General features: G+C 41.3%; 1 protein-coding gene across 1 annotated transcript; it reads right to left on the bottom strand.

The window, feature by feature from the left end:
- Nucleotides 1–13,196: 13,196 nt before the first annotated feature.
- On the bottom strand, nucleotides 13,197–16,787 carry IL20 (interleukin 20). Its single transcript, XM_089908784.1, is given in 5 exon segments — nucleotides 13,197–13,352; nucleotides 14,401–14,475; nucleotides 15,142–15,294; nucleotides 15,405–15,470; nucleotides 15,759–16,787. Coding segments are annotated over 5 exon segments (528 nt in total). The 5' UTR covers nucleotides 15,915–16,787; the 3' UTR covers nucleotides 13,197–13,274.
- Nucleotides 16,788–20,526: the final 3,739 nt, after the last annotated feature.

The raw sequence follows: 20,526 nt of genomic DNA, 5'->3' as shown, positions 1-20,526 counted from the left end.
GTAACTAGGCTTATTGTGGGGATCATTTCATGATATATATAAATATTGAATCCCTGAGTTGTACACCTAAATCTAATATAATAGTGTATGTCAGTTATACGTCAATAAAAAAGGAAAAAAATTTAGAAAACTTAACAAAAATAATAGTCCAGCCCCAAGAGAAGTCACATGAGAATATAGGAAAACGTCAAGACCAGAATTCATTGAGTGGTCTCTTTTTTGATTAACAATTGTAATGAAAGTAAATGAGAACTAAATCGTTTCCTAAGAAGCCAAATCATTTTGTCCTAAAATCATTATACCTTAACTATTTCTACTTTCCTGTAAAGTTTGTTGATCTGAAATGTTTCTATTTCATCTTCATTTTTATTTTTTATAAATTTATTTATTTATTTTATTTATTTTGTTTTTGGCTGTGTTGGGTCTTTGTTGCTGCGTGCAGGCTTTCTCTAGTTGTGGCGAGAGGAGGCTATACTCTTCGTTGCAGTGCACGGGCTTCTCATTGCAGTGTCTTCTCTTGTTGCGGAGCATGGGCTCTAGGCGCACGGGCTTCAGTAGTTGTGACACACAGGCTCAGTAGTTGTGGTGCACGGCCTTAGTTGCTCTGCGACATGTGGGATCTTCCCGGACCAGGGCTTGAACCCGTGTCCCCTGCATTGGCAGGCGGATTCTTAACCATTGCGCCACCAGGGAAGCCCTTCATTTTTAAAATAATAGCTTTATTGAAATAGAATTCACCCTTTTATAATTCACTGAAAAGTGTACAATTCAGTGGGTTTTGGTATATTCACAGAATTGTGCAATCAGCACCATTATCTAATTTCAGAACATTTTCATTACCCCAGAAAGAAACCTCATAACCATTAGGATCACACCACACTCTCTCTCCCCTTAGTCCCTGGAAAAAACTGGTTTTCTTTCTGTCCCTATGGTTTTGCCTATTCTAAACGTTCCCCGACATTGTATTTGAAAAGTTATAAAGATAATTTCAAGTTTAGGATATTATCGTCCTCTGAGGTGGATTTATATTTGCTTCTGGAAGGAGGGTAGGGGATTGGTAATTCCACATTAGTTTAATCCAATCACAGAATGAGATAATTCGAAGCTGATTTTCTGTCCCTGTTAGGGGATCACCATGGGTTACCATGACACCTGGGGGTAGCACTTTGGGATCGCAATGGGAAGCTTGGCAGGGAGGTTACTAGGACCCCTCATCAGCAGGCTCAAGCACCCATTCCTATTACCCTGATCCTGGAAATTTGTGGCAAATTGGGGACATCTTCTGTTTCCCAACCTTTCATCAACTTTTCTGAATTTGGATGACCTTTCTCAGGGAAAAGCAGTACCCAGTGCTGGGCTCACTTCTCTGGATTTCCCTCTCCCAAATCTTGGCCCTGGAATTATGTCTGTTTTGTTACCTCTTCAAAACCTTCAAACAGTATTTTTTTCATGTTTCCTGATTTTTCCAGCTGTTCTTGAATTCTTCTCAGTGAGAAGACTCATCTAAAAGCCAGCAGCTGTTTCTTCTTTCAGGCAAAACAGACAAAAAGGAAGATTCTTCCACATATTCCCCAGCTCCCCAACAGCTCAGAAAAACCAATGTCTTCTGCCACCGACAGGAAAGACACACCTGCTGGGTACATCTGTGAGGATGGAATGAGATAACACAGACAAAGTGCTTAGTGAGTTTTGTAATAACCATGTTTCCCCCTTTGTTCCAGCCTCGATAAATCTCAGAGCCAAATCTTGATCCTTCTAGCAAGTTATGATCCAGAACCTTATGACATGTCCTTTGTGGAACAACCTTAGCTCAACCTCATTGTATTATCTGTGTTCCAAATGTTTCCTCTATTTTCCTTAAATCCTGCAGTATTGCATGTATCCTTATAAGCCACCCTCGATCACTTTGATAGGAGGTGGGACATAAATAAATAAGTTAAATAAAGGTATTTTGAACTGCCATACGCTATACGTGTGAGAATATTGATATTAGCACAGGACAGAACCACATCCCTGGGGTAGCAGGACTTCAGGTCCTTTGTCTTTTTATGCCACTCACTAACATCCTTGCTCATCCTTCGTGGTCTAATTCAAGGATCCCTCCTTCAGAAAGCCTTCCCTCATCTCCCCACATAGAGGTCTTTCCTTAATTACATTGAGTCTTATGTTGCTGGCAGTGACTTGTCCTACCAACCTCACTCTCTTTATATGCCTCTAACCTCCACAAAGCCTAGAAAGAGAAATTACCTCAAATTGAATTATTTTTAAAGAACTTTACTGATATACAAGTGTCATGCGATAAACTGCACATTTAAAATGTACAATATGACAAGTTATAGCATATGTGTACAACTGGAAACCATCACCATCATCAAGATAATGAACATATTCATCACAGTTTAACCATTTGTTTGTTGGTAGACATTCAGGTTGTTTCAAATTTGGGGCTATTAAAAATAAACCTTCCATGAACATTTATGTACAAGTCTTTTCATGAACATATGCTTTCTTTTCTCTTGGATAAATACCTAGGAATGGAATGACTGGGTCATATGGCAGCTGTTTCTTCAACTTCTTCAAAAACTGCCAAACTATTTTCAAAGTGGTTGTATCATTGTATATTCCCAACAGCCCATATGAGTTTCATTTCCTCCACACCTTTCCCTAGCATATGATATGGTCAGTCTTTTTTTTTTTTTTTTGGCAGTATGTGGGCCTCTCACTGTTGTGGCCTCTCCCGTTGCGGAGCACAGGCTCTAGACGCGCAGGCTCAGCGGCCATGGCTCACGGGCCCAGCCGCTCCACGGTATGTGGGATCCTCCCGGACCGGGGCACGAACCCGTGTCCCTTGCATCGGCAGGCGGACTCTCAACCACTGCGCCACCAGGGAAGCCCGGTCAGTCTTTTTAATTTTAGCCATTCTAACAGGTATAGTGTGGTATCTCACTGTGGGTTTTTTGTTTGTTTGTTTGTTTGTTTTGAATTTTATTTATTTTTTTATACAGCACGTTCTTATGAGTTATCCATTTTTATATATATTAGTGTATATATGTCAATCCCAATCTCCCAAATCATCACACCACCACCCCTCCACCCTGCCGCTTTCCCCCCTTGGTGCCCATATGTTTGTTCTGTACATCTGTGTCTCAATTTCTACCCTGCAAAACAATTCATCTGTACCATTTTTCTAGGTTCCACATATGTGAGTTAATATATGATATGTGTTTTTCTCTCTTACTTCACTCTGTATTACAGTCTGTAGGTCCATCCACATCTCTATAAATGACCCAATTTTTTTCCTTTTTATGGCTAATACTCCATTGTATATATATACCACATCTCCTTTATCCATTCATCTGTCAATGGGCAATGAGGTTGATTCCATGACCTGGCTATTGTAAATAGTGCTGTAATGAATATTGGGGTGCATGTGTCTTTTTGAATTATGGTTTTCTCTGGGTATATGCCCAGTAGTGGGATTGCTGGATCATATGGTAATTCTATTTTTAGTTTTTTAAGGAACCTCCATACTGTTCTCCAGAGTGGCTGTATCAATTTACATTCCCACCAACAGTGCAAGAGGGTTCCCTTTTCTCCACATCCCCTCCAGCATTTGTTGTTTGTAGATTTTCTGATGACGCTCATTCTAACTGGTGTGATGTGATACGTCATTGTAGTTTTGATTTGCTTTTCTCTAATAATTAGTGATGTTGAGCAACTTTTCATGTGCCTCTTGGCCATCTGTATGTCTTCTTTGGAGAAATGTCTATTTAGGTCTTCTGCCCATTTTTGGATTGGGTTGTTTGTTTTTTAATATTGAGCTGCGTGAGCTGTTTATATATTTTGGAAATTAATCCTTTGTCCGTTGATTTGTTTGCAAATATTTTCTCCCATTCTGAGGGTTGCCTTTTTGTCTTGTTTGTAGTTTCCTTTGCTTCGCAAAAGCTTTTAAGTTTCATTAGGCCCCATTAGTTTATTTTTGTTTTTATTTCCATTATTCTAGGAGGTGGATCAAAAAAGATCTTGCTGTGATTTATGTCAAAGAGTGTTCTTCCTATGTTTTCCTCTAAGAGTTTGATAGTGTCTGGTCTTACATTTAGGTCTCTAATTCATTTTGAATTTATTTTTGTGTATGGTGTTAGGGAGTGTTCTAATTTCATTATTTTACATGTAGCTGTCCAGTTTTCTCAGCACCACTTATTGAAGAGACTGTCTTTTCTCCATTGTATATCCTTGCCTCCTTTCTCATGGATTAGTTGACCATAGGTACGTGGGTTTACCTCTGGGCTTTCTGTCCTGTTCCATTGATCTATATTTCTGCTTTTGTACCAGTACAATAGTGTCTTCATTACTGTAGCTTTGTAGTATAGTCTGAAGTCAAGGAGTCTGATTCCTCCAGCTCCATTTTTTTCCCTCAAGACTGCTTTGGCTATTTGGGGTCTTTTGTGTCTCCATACAACTTTTAAGACTTTTTGTTCTAGTTCTGTAAAAAATGTCATTGGTAATTTGATAGGGATTGCATTGAATCTGTAGATTGCTTTGGGCAGTATAGTCATTTTCACAATATTGATTCTTCCAATCCAAGAATATGGTATATCTCTTCATCTGTTGGTATCATCTTTAATTTCTTTCATCAGTGTCTTATAGTTTTCTGCATACAGGTCTTTTGTCTCCCTAGGTAGATTTCTTCCTAGGTATTTTATTCCTTTTGTTGCAATGGTAAATGGGAGCATTTCTCTCTCAGAATTTTCATTGTTAGTGTATAGGAATGCAAGAGATTTCTGTGCATTAATTTTGTATCCTGCAAATTTACCAAATTCATTCATTAGCTCTAGTAGTTTTCTGGTGGCATCTTTAGGGTTCTCTATGTAGAGTATCATGTCATCTGCAAACAGTGACCATTTTATTTCTTCTTTTCCAATTTGTATTCCTTTGATTTCTTTTTCTTCTCTGATTGCCATGGCTAGGACTTCCAAAACTATGTTGAATAATAGTGGTAGGACTGGACATCCTTGTCTCATTCCTGATCTTAGAGGAAATGCTTTCAGTTTTTCACCATTGAGAATGATGCTTTCTGTGAGTTTGTCATATATGGCCTTTATTATGTTGAGGTAGGTTCCATCTATGCCCACTTTCTGGAGAGTTCTTATCATAAATGGGTGTTGAATTTTGTCGAAAGCTTTTTCTGCATCTATTGAGATGATCATATGGTTTTTATTTTTCAACTTGCTAATATGGTCTATCACATTGATTGATTTGCATACATTGTAGAATCCTTGCATCCCTGGGATAAATCCCACTTGATCATGGTGTATGATCCTTTTAATGTGTTGTTGGATTCTGTTTGCTAGTATTTTGTTGAGGATTTTTGCATCTATATTCATCAGTGATATTGGTCTGTAATTTTCTTTTTTTGTAGTATCTTTGTCTGGTTTTGGTATCAGGGTGATGGTGGCCTCATAGAATGAGTTTGAGAGTATGCCTCCCTCTGCAATTTTTTGGAAGTGTTTGAGAAGAATGGGTGTTAACTCTTTTCTAAATGTTTGATAGAATTCACCTGTGAAGCCATCTGGTCCTGGACTTTTTGTTTGTTAAACATTTCTTGCATCGTGTCGACCTTTGCCTCCCTTGTTTTTCCGAGGTCCTGGATCATCTTCACTATCATTATTCTGAATTCTTTTTCTGGAAGGTTGCCTATCTCCACTTCATTTAGTTGTTTTTCTGGGGTTTTATCTTGTTCCTTCATCTGGTACATAGCCCTCTGCCTTTTCATCTTGTCTATCTTTCTGTGAATGTGGTTTTTGTTCCACATGCTGCAGGATTGTAGTTCTTTCTTCTGCTGTCTGCCCTCTGGGGATTGAGGCTATCTAAGAGGCTTGTGCAAGCTTTCTGATGGGAGGGACTGGTGGTGGGTAGAGCTGGCTGTTGCTCTGGTGGGCAGAGCTCAGTAAAACTTTATTCCACTTGTCTGCTCATGGTTGGGGCTGGTTTCCCTCCTTGTTGGTTGTTTGGCCTGAGGCGACCCAACACTGGAGCCTCCAGGGTCTCTTTGGTGAGGCTAATGGCGGACTCTGGGAGGGCTCACACCAAGGAGTACTTCCCAGAACTTCTGCTGCCTGTGTCCTTGTCCTCACTGTGAGACGCAGCCACCCCCTGCCTCTGCAAGAGACCTTCCAACACTAGGAGGTAGGTCTGGTTCAGTCTCCTGTGGGGTCACTGCTCCTTCTCCTAGGTCCCGAAGCACACACTACTTTGTGTGTGCCCTCCAAGTGTGCAGTGTCTGTTTCCCCAAGTCCTGTCAAAGTCCTACAATCAAACCCTGCTAGCCTTCAAAGTCTGATTCTCTAGGAATTCCTCCTCCTGTTGCCAGACACCCAGGTTGGGAAGCCTGATGTGGAGCTCAGAACCTTCACTCCAGTGGGTGGACTTCTGTGGTGTCAGTGTTCTCCAGTTTGTGAGCCGCCCACCCAGCAGTTGTGGGGTTTGATTTTATTGTGAGTGCGCCCCTCCTACTGTCTCATTGTGGCTTCTCCTTTGTCTTTGGATGTGGAGTATCTTTTTTGGTGAGTTCCCGTGTCTTCCTGTCGATGACTGTTCAGCAGTTAGTTGTGATTCCGGTGCTCTTGCAAGAGGGAATGAGAGCACGTCCTTCTACTCTGCCATCTTCAACTCTCTCTCACTGTGGTTTTAATTTGCATATGCTTAATGACAAACAATATTGAGCATCTTTTCATGTGCTTCTCTTATTTTTGCATATATTTATCTTCTTTGGTGTCCATTCAAATCTCTTGCCCAATTTTTAATTGGGTTGTTTTCTTATATTTGAGTTTTGAGTATTCTTTATATTTTCTGGACCCACATCCCTTATTATATATAGGGATTTGCAAATATTTACTCCCAGACTATGGGTTGTCTTTTCATTTTCTTAGGTGTCTTTTTAAGAGCAGAAGTGTTTAACTTTAGTGAAGTCCGATTTATCAATTTGGTTTTTTATGGATTCTCCTTTTGGTGTTGTATCTAAGACATCTTTGGCTAACTCAAAGTCAGAAGGATTTTTTCCTCAGATTTTCTTTGAGAAATTTTATAGTTGTAGATTTTACATTTAGATTGATGGTCCATTTTGAGTTAACATGTATATATGAAGTAAAATATAGATCCAAGTTTGTTTTTGTCTATACAATATCCAATTATTTTAGCACCATTTCTTGAAAGATTATTCTATCTCTACTAAATTACCTCTGCACTATTGTAGAAAATCAATTGCCCCTAGTTGTGTGGGTCTTTTTCTGGACTTTCCGTTCTGTTCTATTGATCTATTTGCTTTTACACCAATGCCACACTGCCTTCATTGCCATTGCTTTATATAAGTCTTGAAATCTAATAATATTAATCCTCCAACTTTGTTCTTTTTCAAAGTTATTTTGGCTATTTTAGGTCTGTTGCTTTTTAATATGAATTTTAAAGTGGATTTGTCCGTTTCTACCTTTAAAAAAAGGCTACTGAAATTTATATTGTGATTGCATTGAACTTATAGATCAATTTGGGGGAAATTGACATAATAATATTGAGACCTATGAATATAGTACATCATTCCATTATTACATAATCTTCCATTTCTCCCAGCAATGGTTTACAGTTTTCAGTGTAGAGCTGTTTTACATTTTTTGTTCTTGATTTATCTCCAAGGATTTCAAACTTTTTGATGTTATTTTAAATAGTATTTTTTTAAATTTCAAGTTCCAATTGTGTGTTGATGGTGCATGGAAATACAGTTGATCTTTGTATATTGATCTTATATCCTGCTACCAAATGAAACTTTCTTATTAGTTCTACTAGCTTTTCATAAATCCATTGGATATTTCTCCCTGGATAGGCATGTCATCTATGAATAAAGACTGTCGTACTTCTTCATTTCCAATCTGGGCGATTTTTACTTCTTCTTTAATTGAATTGAGATTTAGTGATCTTGGAAGTACAGGGACCTGAGTCTTAATGCCAACTCTGCCATAACTCACTGTGTAACCTTGGACAACTCACTTTCCCTCTCTGAACCTCAGTTACCCTGTAAAGTGATCTGTAAATTCTTGCCCACCTCTAATGTTCAGTGAGACAAATAATGTACTCTGAAAGGTATTAGCACTCTGGTTTTAATCCACAGCTTCCTGCCTCCTTCCTGCCTCAGAGGGTAGGTCTCTGAGTCCTACCCTCTTCCCGTTAAGTGACTGATTCATTGTGCTCCTGACGGTTGGGTTGAACGGGAGAGTGTTCAACCTGCCAACCTTCCAGTGAATTAGGGGTGCGGCCCTATTAGTTCATTCTTTCACCAACTGTTGTTCTGCTGCCTCCTGTTGGCAAGGCCCAGTCTGCAGGGTGTGTTATCTATTTTCTAGCAAAAGCCAAAGCCATTAATTCATGAAAAAATTAACTAAGGGCCACACACGTAGAGAAGCCAATTTCATTTAGATTTTTTTTGTTTTTAATTTTTAAAAATGCATTCCATTCTCCTGCTTTTGAATTCAGTCCTTATCAATAAAGTAATTTTTCCTGAGATAGGGTAGGCTAAAAAGCTGAAAAGACACAGTCCTGTCCTGCAGGAACTCAAGAGTCCAGCAGGGGAATGGTCCGTTTGCTCTCCATCTGTATGGAAGAAGAACGGGCAGACAAAATTATACTGGACCATGTTGGAGAAGGCATGAATCCTTGAAAACAGGGAATTGGGTCAATCCCAAGGCACGGTGGAAATGAGAGATACAGCAGACTTTTTTTACCCTTTTTAGTCACCCTGCAACTAGATCTCATTCCTAAGTTTAGGGGATGCTCTTCCTTCTGAGCCCACCCCCCAACAGAGGGAAGGCTTGTCCAGTCTCCCTGGCATCTAGGGCATCACCTAGGTCTTTCCAATCAGATATGCTCACCTAAAATTCTAAATCCAAAACTGATGTTACAGGAACCATGCAAACCCCTCTGGTAATTAAGGCAGCAGTAGCTACATCTGATCTCCTGAAACAGCGATAGCACATCCAGTTTCTAGAGTTCAGAATCATCTGTCCCAACTCTTTCATTCTACGAATGCAGTGTGGAGTAAATGAAGACCAACCAAATGAGAACAGGCAAAGGCTATTTTTTCAGAGCTTGTTATAGAAAGGGAGTCAGCCACCATCACATGTTTTGGCAGAGACTCAAAGGCCTGCAGAAGTGGGAAAGCTTTACAGGAGAAAACAAAGAAGCCATCAGGTATGCCTTGCTTGGAGGCTGCTGGTGTGGGGAAGCCATCGGTAGGTTAACTAGAAGCAGAGCATCCTATACGATTGGTTAGGGGCGCATTATTTGGCCTTTTCTGGTTCATGCTAGGCTGGAAGTGGGGACAAAAATTAGGGAAGCTGTCGGTTTTTAATCAATTCCTGACCCTTTGGATCCAGTGGCTACAAGAGTTATTGTTCGGCTTCATGAGCTGGTTGCTAGAGACTGTGGTCTGATTTCATACAAGTCTGACTTACAGATAGCAGACTGGCTTCCTAGGCTGTTTACTGCAGATAATGGATTGGTTTCCTGGGCTGGTTGCTGCAGACTGTGGATCAGAGTTCTACTTTTATACATGGTCTAGCCATTGTCTATTACTACATGCAATCTCTTATCAGAAACTGAGGCCCAGAGAAGTAGAGTGGTCTAAGATTCTTAATCCAAGGTCTAAGAGCTAAGAGTAATCAGAACGGATAGGTCAACCTGAGATTTAGCATATTTATCTTACCACCTCCAAAGGAACTTGTTCTGCTTGTTGAGGAAACAACGTTCAGATCCATGGAAAAATGAAGTTCAGTACAGATGTTACAGAGATAAGTTGCACCAGGAAGTTAATAGTTAGTGCTACAGCTTGGCAGGAAGGCTCATCACTTTCCCCTTCAGGCAGAAGCACTGCTATATCCAGAGCCTCTATTGATCAAGTGCCCTCTACGTACTGGGCATTCCAGCCAGGCAGCAAAGTGAAGTAGTTAAATGCACGGTTCTCCAGGCTGCCTACTCTATCATATTTTACCCTCACCATTACTAGCTGTAAACTTGAACAAGATACTTTACCCTTCTGGTCTTCAGTTTCCTCATCTGTAAAATGGGGATAACAAGGACACCTAGCTCATCGTGCTCTTGTGTAAATTAAATGAGCAGGCCCTTGCAACACACTTAAAACAGTACCTGATACTTAACGTGTGCTTGTGCAAGTTAGATATGACAATCTTGTTTAGTCTTCACATCAATTCAGCGTGATAAGTAGTATAATCCTACTTTGCAGGTGAAGAAACTAAGGATAGTACTGTCACTGGTCCAAATAGTGAGTGTCCGAATCAGGATTTTCACTCATGTCTCTATGAAGCCCAAACTTATTATCCCTTCCCACTGAGCTTCTGAACACTAGATGCCACTTTTGGGAAAGAAGACAGTAGAGTGGGAAAGCATAGAGGGCCGTGGTAGCAGGATGTCCGGACTCAAAGCTTGGTTCTGCCCTTGCACAAATTACCATCTCTGAGCACATTTTCCCTTGCAAACTGGTAATAATAACCTACCTCACAGGATTGTTTTAAGGATTAAATAAGATAATGTATGTGAAGCTTCCAGAACAGTGCCTGGCACATGAGAAGTACTTAATAAATGACAACGATCATTTTCACTGTTAGAATTGAAAGTGACAATTGTAAACTATTCTTTAGAGTCTGTCCCTTAACGGCCCACCTTCATGAAGTTTTGTCTTAGTCTCCAAACTGGTTTGACTCTCCACTGCTGAATTCCCCATTGTTGGTACTGTGGTAGGTCAAGCAGAGACCAGAAAAATGACTTGGAGGAGGAGAAGGGTCCTGCAGGGGAGAGGAATAAACAGTCAAGGAGTGGTTACATGGTAATGTGGAGTTCCAAAAGACCAAGGCTTCCCATGGCCCAGAGTCTCAGAAGAATCAGAAATGCTTCCCAGAAAACGAAGGGAGGAGCTTCATCCTCAGTTCTGTGGGTCAACCTGAGATACGCCCTCAGCATGTCTCATGTTGGTTCTAATTTTAACACTGAGATCAGTGAAGTTGACTTTGCAACTGTGCCTTGAGAGTTAAAGCTGAGTCGTTCGTCAGACTGGTCAGGGAAACCAGAAGACAGGCAACTGGAAAATCTGATAGAAGAAGGGTGATCATAATGGAGAGTATAAAAGCAAAAATGCCCTGTTTCAAAGGAACATAAAAGACCATCTCTTCCATCATCCTGAAAAGTAGGTGTTATCATCTTGTTTTCCAGAGGTTCCTAGGTTAAATTTTACAGCCCAAATCAATCAGGTAATCAGAATTGAATCATGATTTGAATCCAAGATAAAAGATCTGGAGAAAAACACACCTAGGGATTTCCCTGGTGGTGCAGTGGTTAAGACTCTGCCTGCCAATGTAGGGGACACAGGTTCGATCCCTAGTCTGGGAAGATCCCACATGCCATGGAGCAACTAAGCCTGTGAGCCACAACTACTGAGGCTGCGCTCTACAGCCTGCGCTCTAGAGCCCACGAGCCGCAACTACTGAGCCCGTGTGCCACAACTACTGAAGCCCACGCGCCTAGACCCCGTGCTCAGCAACAAGAGAAGCCACCTCAGTGAGAAACAAGAAGCCCGCGCACCGCAACGAAGAGTAGCCCCCGCTCGCCACAACTAGAGAAAGCCTGCGTGCAGCAACAAAGACCCAACGCCGCCAAAAATAAATAAAAAATTTTAAAAAACCACCTAAATATTTCAGAATGGTTATCTATGGGTGATAGGATTATGAGTGATTTTCATTTTCTTCTTTATATTTTTTGTATTTTCCAAAATTTCTCTACTGGGTAGTTGTTACTTAATAATGAGAAAAAAATCAATAAAATTATTTAAACTTCATCAGGGCTGAGGATGAGGGCTGGGAGCAGAAACCAGAAGCAGTGGGAAAGCTCACTATAGGAGCATCAGTCTGCTGTTTCTGAAACTGTGGAAACTAAACTGCTAAGCTGAGGTGCTATTCAGAGTGAGCTGGGGAGGAAGGAGGCAAGCAGTCCAGGCCAGAATTGTGGCTCCTTCAAGCCCAGGGAAGCTCAGCATGAAAGGGACCTGGAACGAGAACACTGACTTAATCGTTGTTTCCAAACTCAAAGACTTAATCCAGGAGCAACCTATACCATGAGGCTGGCCAGAATCCAAAATGGAAGGACCTCAAAAGAGGGCTCATGCACCTCCCTGGGCAGGGCTCGGGAAGTACACTTTGCCCCTGTGCATTCTTAGCCCTTATAATAGAGCTTCCTGCCCATTATACTTTGTGTTGCAATGAAGACCTCTGACACAGAAGTATGAGAGCCTGAAATGAGAAGGAAAACAGTGGTACAGAGAGGAGAGTGCTCAACACCAGCAAGGAGGAAGCAGAGAGGACTGATGCCCTTCACCCAGTCACAGTCCTTTTATGTGGAGGGCAGAGTCATGGGATCAGAGCTGTGGGTGATTTAGGAGATAGAGCTGGGGATGCATTTGGTAGGGGAGAGAAGGCCCAGGTTCTCACTGGCATCTTCCTTCCCCAAAGAAGCAAGAGGTCCCTACGTAATATGAGATTCAAGCTCATCCCCACCTGTGTTTCTACTCCTGAAGCATTTTCAAACTCCAAGCAGATATCATACGGAGAAAACTTTATTTGTAAAAATACATTCTGGACCCAGAGGATTCCATAAATGGAAGATACACAAGTCTAGGGTTTGGGAGTTGAGTAGGGGTGGTCAGTAATTGTAAGACAAGCCTGTAATTTCACATCAGAAGTTCTTCTTCCACAACCCACGCTTAGTAGCCATTGGTTCAGTTTTAAGTATCTCTTAAAGCACTGGTGGTCAGTAAACATGTCCTTAATTTAATAAAATTCTAGCCACTCCTCTAGAATTTAGAAGGTTTGTTTACTCTATGAAAAACCTGCTCTAGTTGGGTTATAAATATAATCTGTGAATTGTTTTTAAAAGTCTCATCTTCAAATATAAAAATAAATAAGTTAAATAGCAAAAATAAATATATTAACTAATAAATACACCCAACAGTAAAAAAGATCTTATTAAAATCTGATAAAACTCTAGATTAAGAATAGGAACACATGAAGATAATCACAATAAGGAAACAAATAATAAATAAATAATATACACAGTGACCAGCACTAAATTATAAAACAAAGAGATGCTGGTTTGGGGTCATGTCTCCTGGGTACTGAGGGCTGGGAGCCTGGGCCCAGAATACTCTCAGAAGTATCACTTTCTTCCTAGTCCATCTCCTCCATCCAGCTCAGGAGAATGTCTAGCTCCCCCAAAGCCTTCACCACTGCTGCCTGAGGCTGAAGCTGGAAGATACCAAGTGAAGTGGTGAGCAACTCATAAAGAGACAATGTGGGCTCCAAGGTTAATCCTCTCCTTTCACTGGTAGGTCTATTGGAGATTGTAAACAGAGCATCGTTTTCAAAATGAAGAGCTCGAGAGACATTATGGAACCTCAAGATCTCACAAGAGGGAGGAAAAATCATTGATTCCAATCACCCTAGTCTTACATAGAGAAACTGAGGCCCGGGGGGTAGCAGAATTGGGACTACAACTCAAGCCTCTTGAATCACAGAGATCAAAGTAATTAGGCTGTTTTTTAAAGAAAGGTGTGTGTCTGTGTGTGTGTGTGTGTGTATGTGTGTGTGTGTATGGGTTGCCTACTGTGCATCCTTCAATGGAACAAATATTTATTGTGCTAAGTAAGCATTGGGCTGGCTAGGGACTCAGAAATGAATGACACCGTCACTACCCACAGGGAATTCACAGTTGAGTGAGGGAGACAGGCAGAAGCAGGCAATTAAAATGTAGTGTGGTAAATAGATGATGGAGCCCCCACAGGATGACTGGAGCACTTAACTCTGAGAGAAGTAGCCAGTGCCTTCCTGGAGGTGATGCCTAGGCTGAGTCTTAAAGGATGAGTAGGAATTAGTGAGTGTGGAGCAGACTCCGGCCTTCCTGGCAGATGTATAAAGGCATTGAGGTGAGAAACAGCATGGCATGGGCATGCATGAAATTGTGAGTGATTATTTTTGAGGGTATGTACAAGTGTGTGAATGTCGGAAAACTATCGCCTCTAGTTTGTGTAGCTGGAAAGTTCAGATGTCTCTGGAGTGACTTGATGGAATCATGGCTATTCCTTCTTGACTCCCAGAGCATCTTGCAGAGACAGCACCCTTCTAGAGCCTGAATGGGTATCCCCTGGGTTAAAGAAGAGGGACAGTCCACATGACCTCAGAGGGCCATTAACCTGAGGGCTGTAACATTTCTTTGAGTATGAACATCTATCACACCCATCTATGATCTCAGTTCTAAAAACACACTCATCCCAACCAAGGCCAAAACTGCATATACCTCTTCGAAGTGGCTCATAAGCTGGCTGTATTTCTCCATTGCTTCCTCCCCACTAGGGCATGTCATATGGGCATGCTGAAAAGAATACCAAAGAATGATAGATTTTATTAAAGATTCTGATTTTCTGCCCTTGCCATTGACACGAAGTAGGTGGAAGTTCTATCCTTTCACCTATAGAAGTCTTTTCAGACCTCCTTATTTAGGGTCATTAAACTGATCACCAGCTAGAAGAGGAAGCATATAGAGCTCATTGTTTCTTTTTAGAAACAGGCAGCACTGAAAGAGTTTGTGATCACTGTATCCCATCTGGCCTACACCCCCCAACCCAGTTCTAGTCTAGCTCCCTCCAGAGAGCCCCCATGGGAAAGAGAATTGGATTCCTAGGTCCTATCTTGAGATCGAGTCCGGTTGTCTGCTGATTATCTGCCTGGACTCAGTATGCACTAGTATGCCGCAGGATAACTCACCTACAGAAGAAGCATAATTTCATGGATACTAGGAAGTTATCAGTGACATCAAATAGGTAGCACTTTATAGTTCTGTAGACATTTTGCATGGAGCTTGTATTCAAAAGTAAATATAACTGAGTTCTTATTACCTAGTCACATGGCTCAACACAGATTATTAGAACTCTTGGACTCAGTTCTTCCATCCATTAAATGGGGCTAAGAATGAGCCTGATTGCTAAGTCATTGAAGCTATGTGCTGACGTGGATCCTTTTACCCAAGACCCTTAGTCACACAGAGACAGAGGTCCTTCTTGATGGTAAGAAAAGAGTTGGCGAGACCGCTGATCTTCTGGAGGATACGGTGGTCAGGGGTCTGTTAGTTTTTGAATACCCTGTCCAGGTAGAGTCTCAGTATATGGCGGAGGCGGCAGCACTGACCTGCAGGCTACAAAGAAGACTGGCGTGTTGGTGGGTGGAGGGTGTCCAGGGACAAGGGTGATGGAGATTCCCCCGACTCATATTTCCTCCCAGAAATCATACAGACCAAGCATGTACCTTTGTGTCTTGCAAAGGCTGAGTCTTCCTCAAGATTCTGAGGTCAATGATTTCATCTTTGGGTTGCTAAACAGAGGAAGGCAAGATGAAAAAGTACCGGTCAGTAACTGTTGCCAGGATCTTAGACCTCCAGACCTCCCATCCCCTCCCTGCCATGGCACAGTGGGCAGAGTCTCTCTCCAAAACACTTTTGAATTATGAACTACAGATATTTCCTGGGAACACATCCTCCTGGTAAGGAGTCCCCAGTCTGCCTCTTTTTGTGATCCCACTGCTGGGAGACAGAGAAAAATAAGTAGAAAAGTGGGGAGGCAGTCACAAAGCGAAAGGTGGGGTCCCTCCCTCACATAGCACTCTGTCCTGTATCTCTGAAAATCCACTTCGAATTGCCTGAAGACTTGTGGTGATCACACAGCTTCCCAAATGGAGTGTCTTCAACCTGGCAGAAGGTGTCCAGAAGACATAAAACACAGCAGAAAGAAGGCAGAGGGGAAGACCAGAGCCTTTCATTCTGGAGACCACAGGAGATTCTGGAGCCAGATTCTGGAGACCACAGGAGCTAAGAATTCAAAGGAAAGAGCATGACTTATTGATTTCCCCGTCTCATGCCTTAAGAAGCCAATCCTGTCACTAGGGACATGCCTCCCCCAGTCCCCGATGTCCCCTGGTGAAACTTAATAGCTTCATCTGACTTCAGATGGTCTGGCACATTCATCCAACTTACTAAGAAAAAGAGAAGAGAAGGCTTCAGGTGCTTGTTCAGGGTCTGAGTATGAGTTGGTGCTACAGGTCCTGGCTCCTTTATTCTCTCCGCATCCCAGCCCCATCGTTATTGCCCAGCAGGAAAGGCCTGGAGCAGCAGGCACTTGCAATGAGTAGATAGAGGATGACATTTCAGGGAAAATGTCAGAACTTGTTTTTGCGAGTTGATGTATATAGTCTTCCCTTCCAGAATGCCAATGTAGCTCACCCTTCTGGTCCCCTTAGACCCACAGAGGGACTGGGGGAAAACTGAACCTCATAGAAGCTGTTGCCAAGCCACCAAAAACATTTTGGGGAAATTGTCTGGATTTTACGTCCATCCCCAGGGCAGAGGAACTTAGCTCTATTTGGCATTTGTCTGAGATCAGATTGGTTATTTGAGGATAGTAGATTTATTTCAGCCCCGAAGACAAATAGAAAGTCGATGATTTCATAACAGTCCTTCTGCCGGGGAAAGGCAAGTTCTGATGGGCAATCTGCCTAATTCCACCTAACACTTCTCCACCCTCCTGGGGTACCTGGACTCCACAGCGCCCTCTGCAGGAAGGCAGCAGTCAGGCATACCTGGGACTAATCCAAGAGTATGCGTTTTCCTAGCCTTGTAACTGAGGCTGAGGATCAAGTAAGCCATCCCAAAAGAAAGAGGAAAAAGGTGGGAAGGAACTCATCCCTTCTTGGGATGAGGCTTGCTCTGTAAGAGGGCACTTTCTAGTAGTTGCTGAGTTTTAAGGTAAAATGATAATGCGCTGAGATTAGGGAGAGGAGAGTGAAACACTCACCTCAGGCACAAATTTTAAGGAGACAAAAGTCTCAGTAATCAAGATAAATAATATTTTAATGCAGTAGCAAAATTAATGAAAACAATCCATGATGAACAGAAGATTAACAATTTAAATAAAGACAGAATCTGACAGGGTCATGCTGAGCCATATGGAAACCCAGGACAAAAGGGGAAATGAGTGCCCCTATCTGTCTATCTATCTATCTATACATCATCTATCTAGCCATCTATATCTACATATGTTTATCCATCCGTCTATATCTATCTATGTATCTATATCCATATCTATGTTTTTATGTATCAGAAGTATATGATGAAAATATTAGTGATGAGTTCTCTTCCCTTAAAACCAGGAAAGTAAAATTATAATAAATTCTGTTTGGGACATAAATAACATACTTAAACTTAAAAATAATGTGAGTTGTAATGCAGCTAATTATCAAATTTTCAATAATTTTCAACTACCTTAATGTCTTGGGAAAATAATACACATAAAATAATAAAAACATATGCTGAAGAGTACGAATGAAACTATTTACAGAACAGAAGTAGACTCACAGATGTAGAAAACAAACTTATGGTTACCAGGGTGTAAGGGGAGGAGGGATAAATTGGGAGATTGGGATTGACCTATACTCAATACTATACATAAAATAGATAACGAATAAGGACCTACTGTACAGCACAGGGAACTCTACTCAATACTCCGTAATGGCCTATATGGGAAAAGAATCTAAAAAAGAGTGGATATATGTATATGTATAACTGAGCCATTTTGCTGTACACCTAAAACTAAAACAACATTGTAAATCAACTATACTCCAATAAAAATTTTAAAAAAGCATATATAGAGAGGTGTACATCTTTCCTGTTTGCCTTAGGTTCCAGGATGCCTTGGTACAGCACTGGTAATCGTTACCGCTTACTGATTTTTTTCCTACGTTCCAATCAATAGGCTCGGTATACTTTACATTCATATTCACCTGGGATACTGCCACATGTAGGAAAAAGGAATAAACAAACCAAACCCTCAGAGAGAACTCTGGGTTTGAGAGCTAGGTCCAAATGCCTGCTCTACAAGTCCCCATCGGTGTAGGTTGTCCCAGTTTTCCCAAGACTAGGGGGGGATCCAGGGCATAGCACTTTAACTTTTTTTTTTTTTCCTCGGGACACGGGCCTCTCACTGTTGTGGCCTCTCCCGTCGCGGAGCACAGGCTCCGGACGCGCAGGCCCAGCGGCCGTGGCTCACGGGCCCAGCCGCTCCGCGGCATGTGGGATCCTCCCGGACCGGGGCACGAACCCGTGTCCCCTGCATCGGCAGGCGGACTCTCAACCACTGCGCCACCAGGGAAGCCCATGAATTGCAATTTTTTGAGTTACATATCTGTATCTCCCCCTGGCCTGAGAGCTCCTTGTTCAACTTCGTGCTCCCAACACTCACTGGTTCCTGGTAGGTGCTCAGCAAACACTTGATGACTATTGAATGAACATGTTGATTTCAAATTGTTCCTTCTTTATATTGTATCCTAAAACCACAGGATCTCAGGCTTAGCTGTACCTGAAAATGGAGACATACAAACCAATCAGTAATTACCAAATGGCCTAAAATTAGAGCAAGAGAGGAGAATGGGGACACAAGAGTGAAAGATAAGCTGGTTGGAGGTCAGAAGTAAGATTGGTCATGTTAGGGAGTTAGGACTTCATCCAAAAGCAAGGCGTTATGAAAGCTTTTAGCAAGGAGCAATGAGATTAGAGAGGCACACTTGAAAATGGACTTGAGGCAGGTAAGACTGGAGACGGGGAATCCAGCCATTGAAGTAGTCCCAGAAAGAGATTTAACCTTGGCTTGAGCTAGTAGCAGCAGAGAGAGAGAGAGAGAGAGAGAGAGAGAGACGTGTGTGGACTTGAGAGAATCTAAATACATTTTTTAAATGTTTGGAGACTGATTAAATGTGTAGGTTAGGGAGAGGAGGAATCAAGGATAGTAAAAATATTGCTAGGTTGAACCACATGCAATTTCCATCTGTGTAGGTCAAGGTTGGTCTGATATTACAAACGAACTTATCTATGAAACAAACAGACTCACAGACATAGACAACATACTTGATTGTCAAGAGAAAAGGGCAGGGTGGGAGAAGAATGGGATTGGAAAGTTGGGACTAGCAGATGCAAACTATTATATATAGGATTGATAAATAACAAGGTCCTACTGTATAGCACAGGGAACTATATTCAACATCAATAAACCATAATGGAAAAGAATAGGAAAAAGTATATATATATCTGAATCACTTTGCTGCATACCAGAAACTAACACAACATTGTAAATCAACTGTAATTCAATAAAATAAAAATTAAAAATTAAGACTGGTCTGATATTGGCCTTGTCTTATAATTCAACCTAATAACTATTATAATGATAATGTAGAGCGTATCCTAAGCCTAGTACCTGGACTTAGATATTAAATGCTCTATACATTATAATCATAATATATATAACATATGTTATATATATATTAATACATATATATTATACTTATTGTCATGTAATTCTCATAAAATTCCACTAAGAATATAAGCTTTTTGAGGGCAAGAATTTTGTCTGTCTTATCTACCCCTATATTACACATGCCTGGAATGGAGCCCAGCTCATAGTAAGCTTTTAATAAGTATGTGTTGGATAAATTATTACCTCTTTGAGGCAGGTCTTATAACCCAGTTTTCTGATGAAGAAACTTAAGCTTAGAGGTTGAATGGTTTTCCCAAGTTCCCCCAGCCAGTAAATGACAGATCTTCCTCAAAAAACAGTATCTCTTTCTACTGTTATTACTGATGTGTGAGTACTAAGGCCCAGGGAAGCAACATGGAGATCAAGGAGACAGTTGGTGGCAGGATGGAGACATCAACCTAGGTCTCCTAATTTGGAATTTATTACTCTTTGTGTTAAATTGTGTGTCCTCGGAGGCAAGGAGGCCCAGGAAAAGTAAGGGGAATATGCCAAGGGACAGGATTCCCAGTTCTACTTCTGGCCCTATGTGCAAGGGAGAGACCTGACAAGATGTTCAGTTAAAAGAACAGATCACCCATCTCATCTGTCTGAGAACCTTCCAGACACTGAATCCACAATAATAGAAACAATCTTTCTCATTCTATCATGTGCCATCATCCCTCCCAGGATTCCTGAATCACTGGGATAATCCATCCTATCGTAGATAATACCAGCTGCTTGAGGACCTGTCTCACAGGCGATAAACAGGATGGGTGTTGTTACCCAGTTTATGAAACAAGCAAGGAACTGTTGCAACCCATCCTCAAGTCCTGAAATCAGAAGGTTTTCAAACTTCCCAATACAATGAAATTCACTTTTTCTTGGAGCATTAATATTAATCATATCATTCTAAGAACATGTTGGCTCAGTATTGCAAATAATTGCTGGAAATAATTGCAAATTATTGCCACACCTTCTGTAACATGACCCCCTTAAGTTGTCACATAAGAAGAAAAGTGAAATAGAGTTTTGTTGTGAATCTCTTCCCTTTGCAAGCTGGCCCCTGCCTGCTGGTACAATCCCAGATCCTT

Source organism: Delphinapterus leucas, chromosome 1, assembly GCF_059928025.1.
Source record: "Delphinapterus leucas isolate spDelLeu-1000000601 "Yukka" chromosome 1, BTC_Dleu_Yukka2, whole genome shotgun sequence".
NCBI lineage: Eukaryota > Metazoa > Chordata > Mammalia > Artiodactyla > Monodontidae > Delphinapterus > Delphinapterus leucas.
Note: the sequence above shows the minus strand (reverse complement) of the source record. Positions and strands in the feature narration are given on the sequence as shown.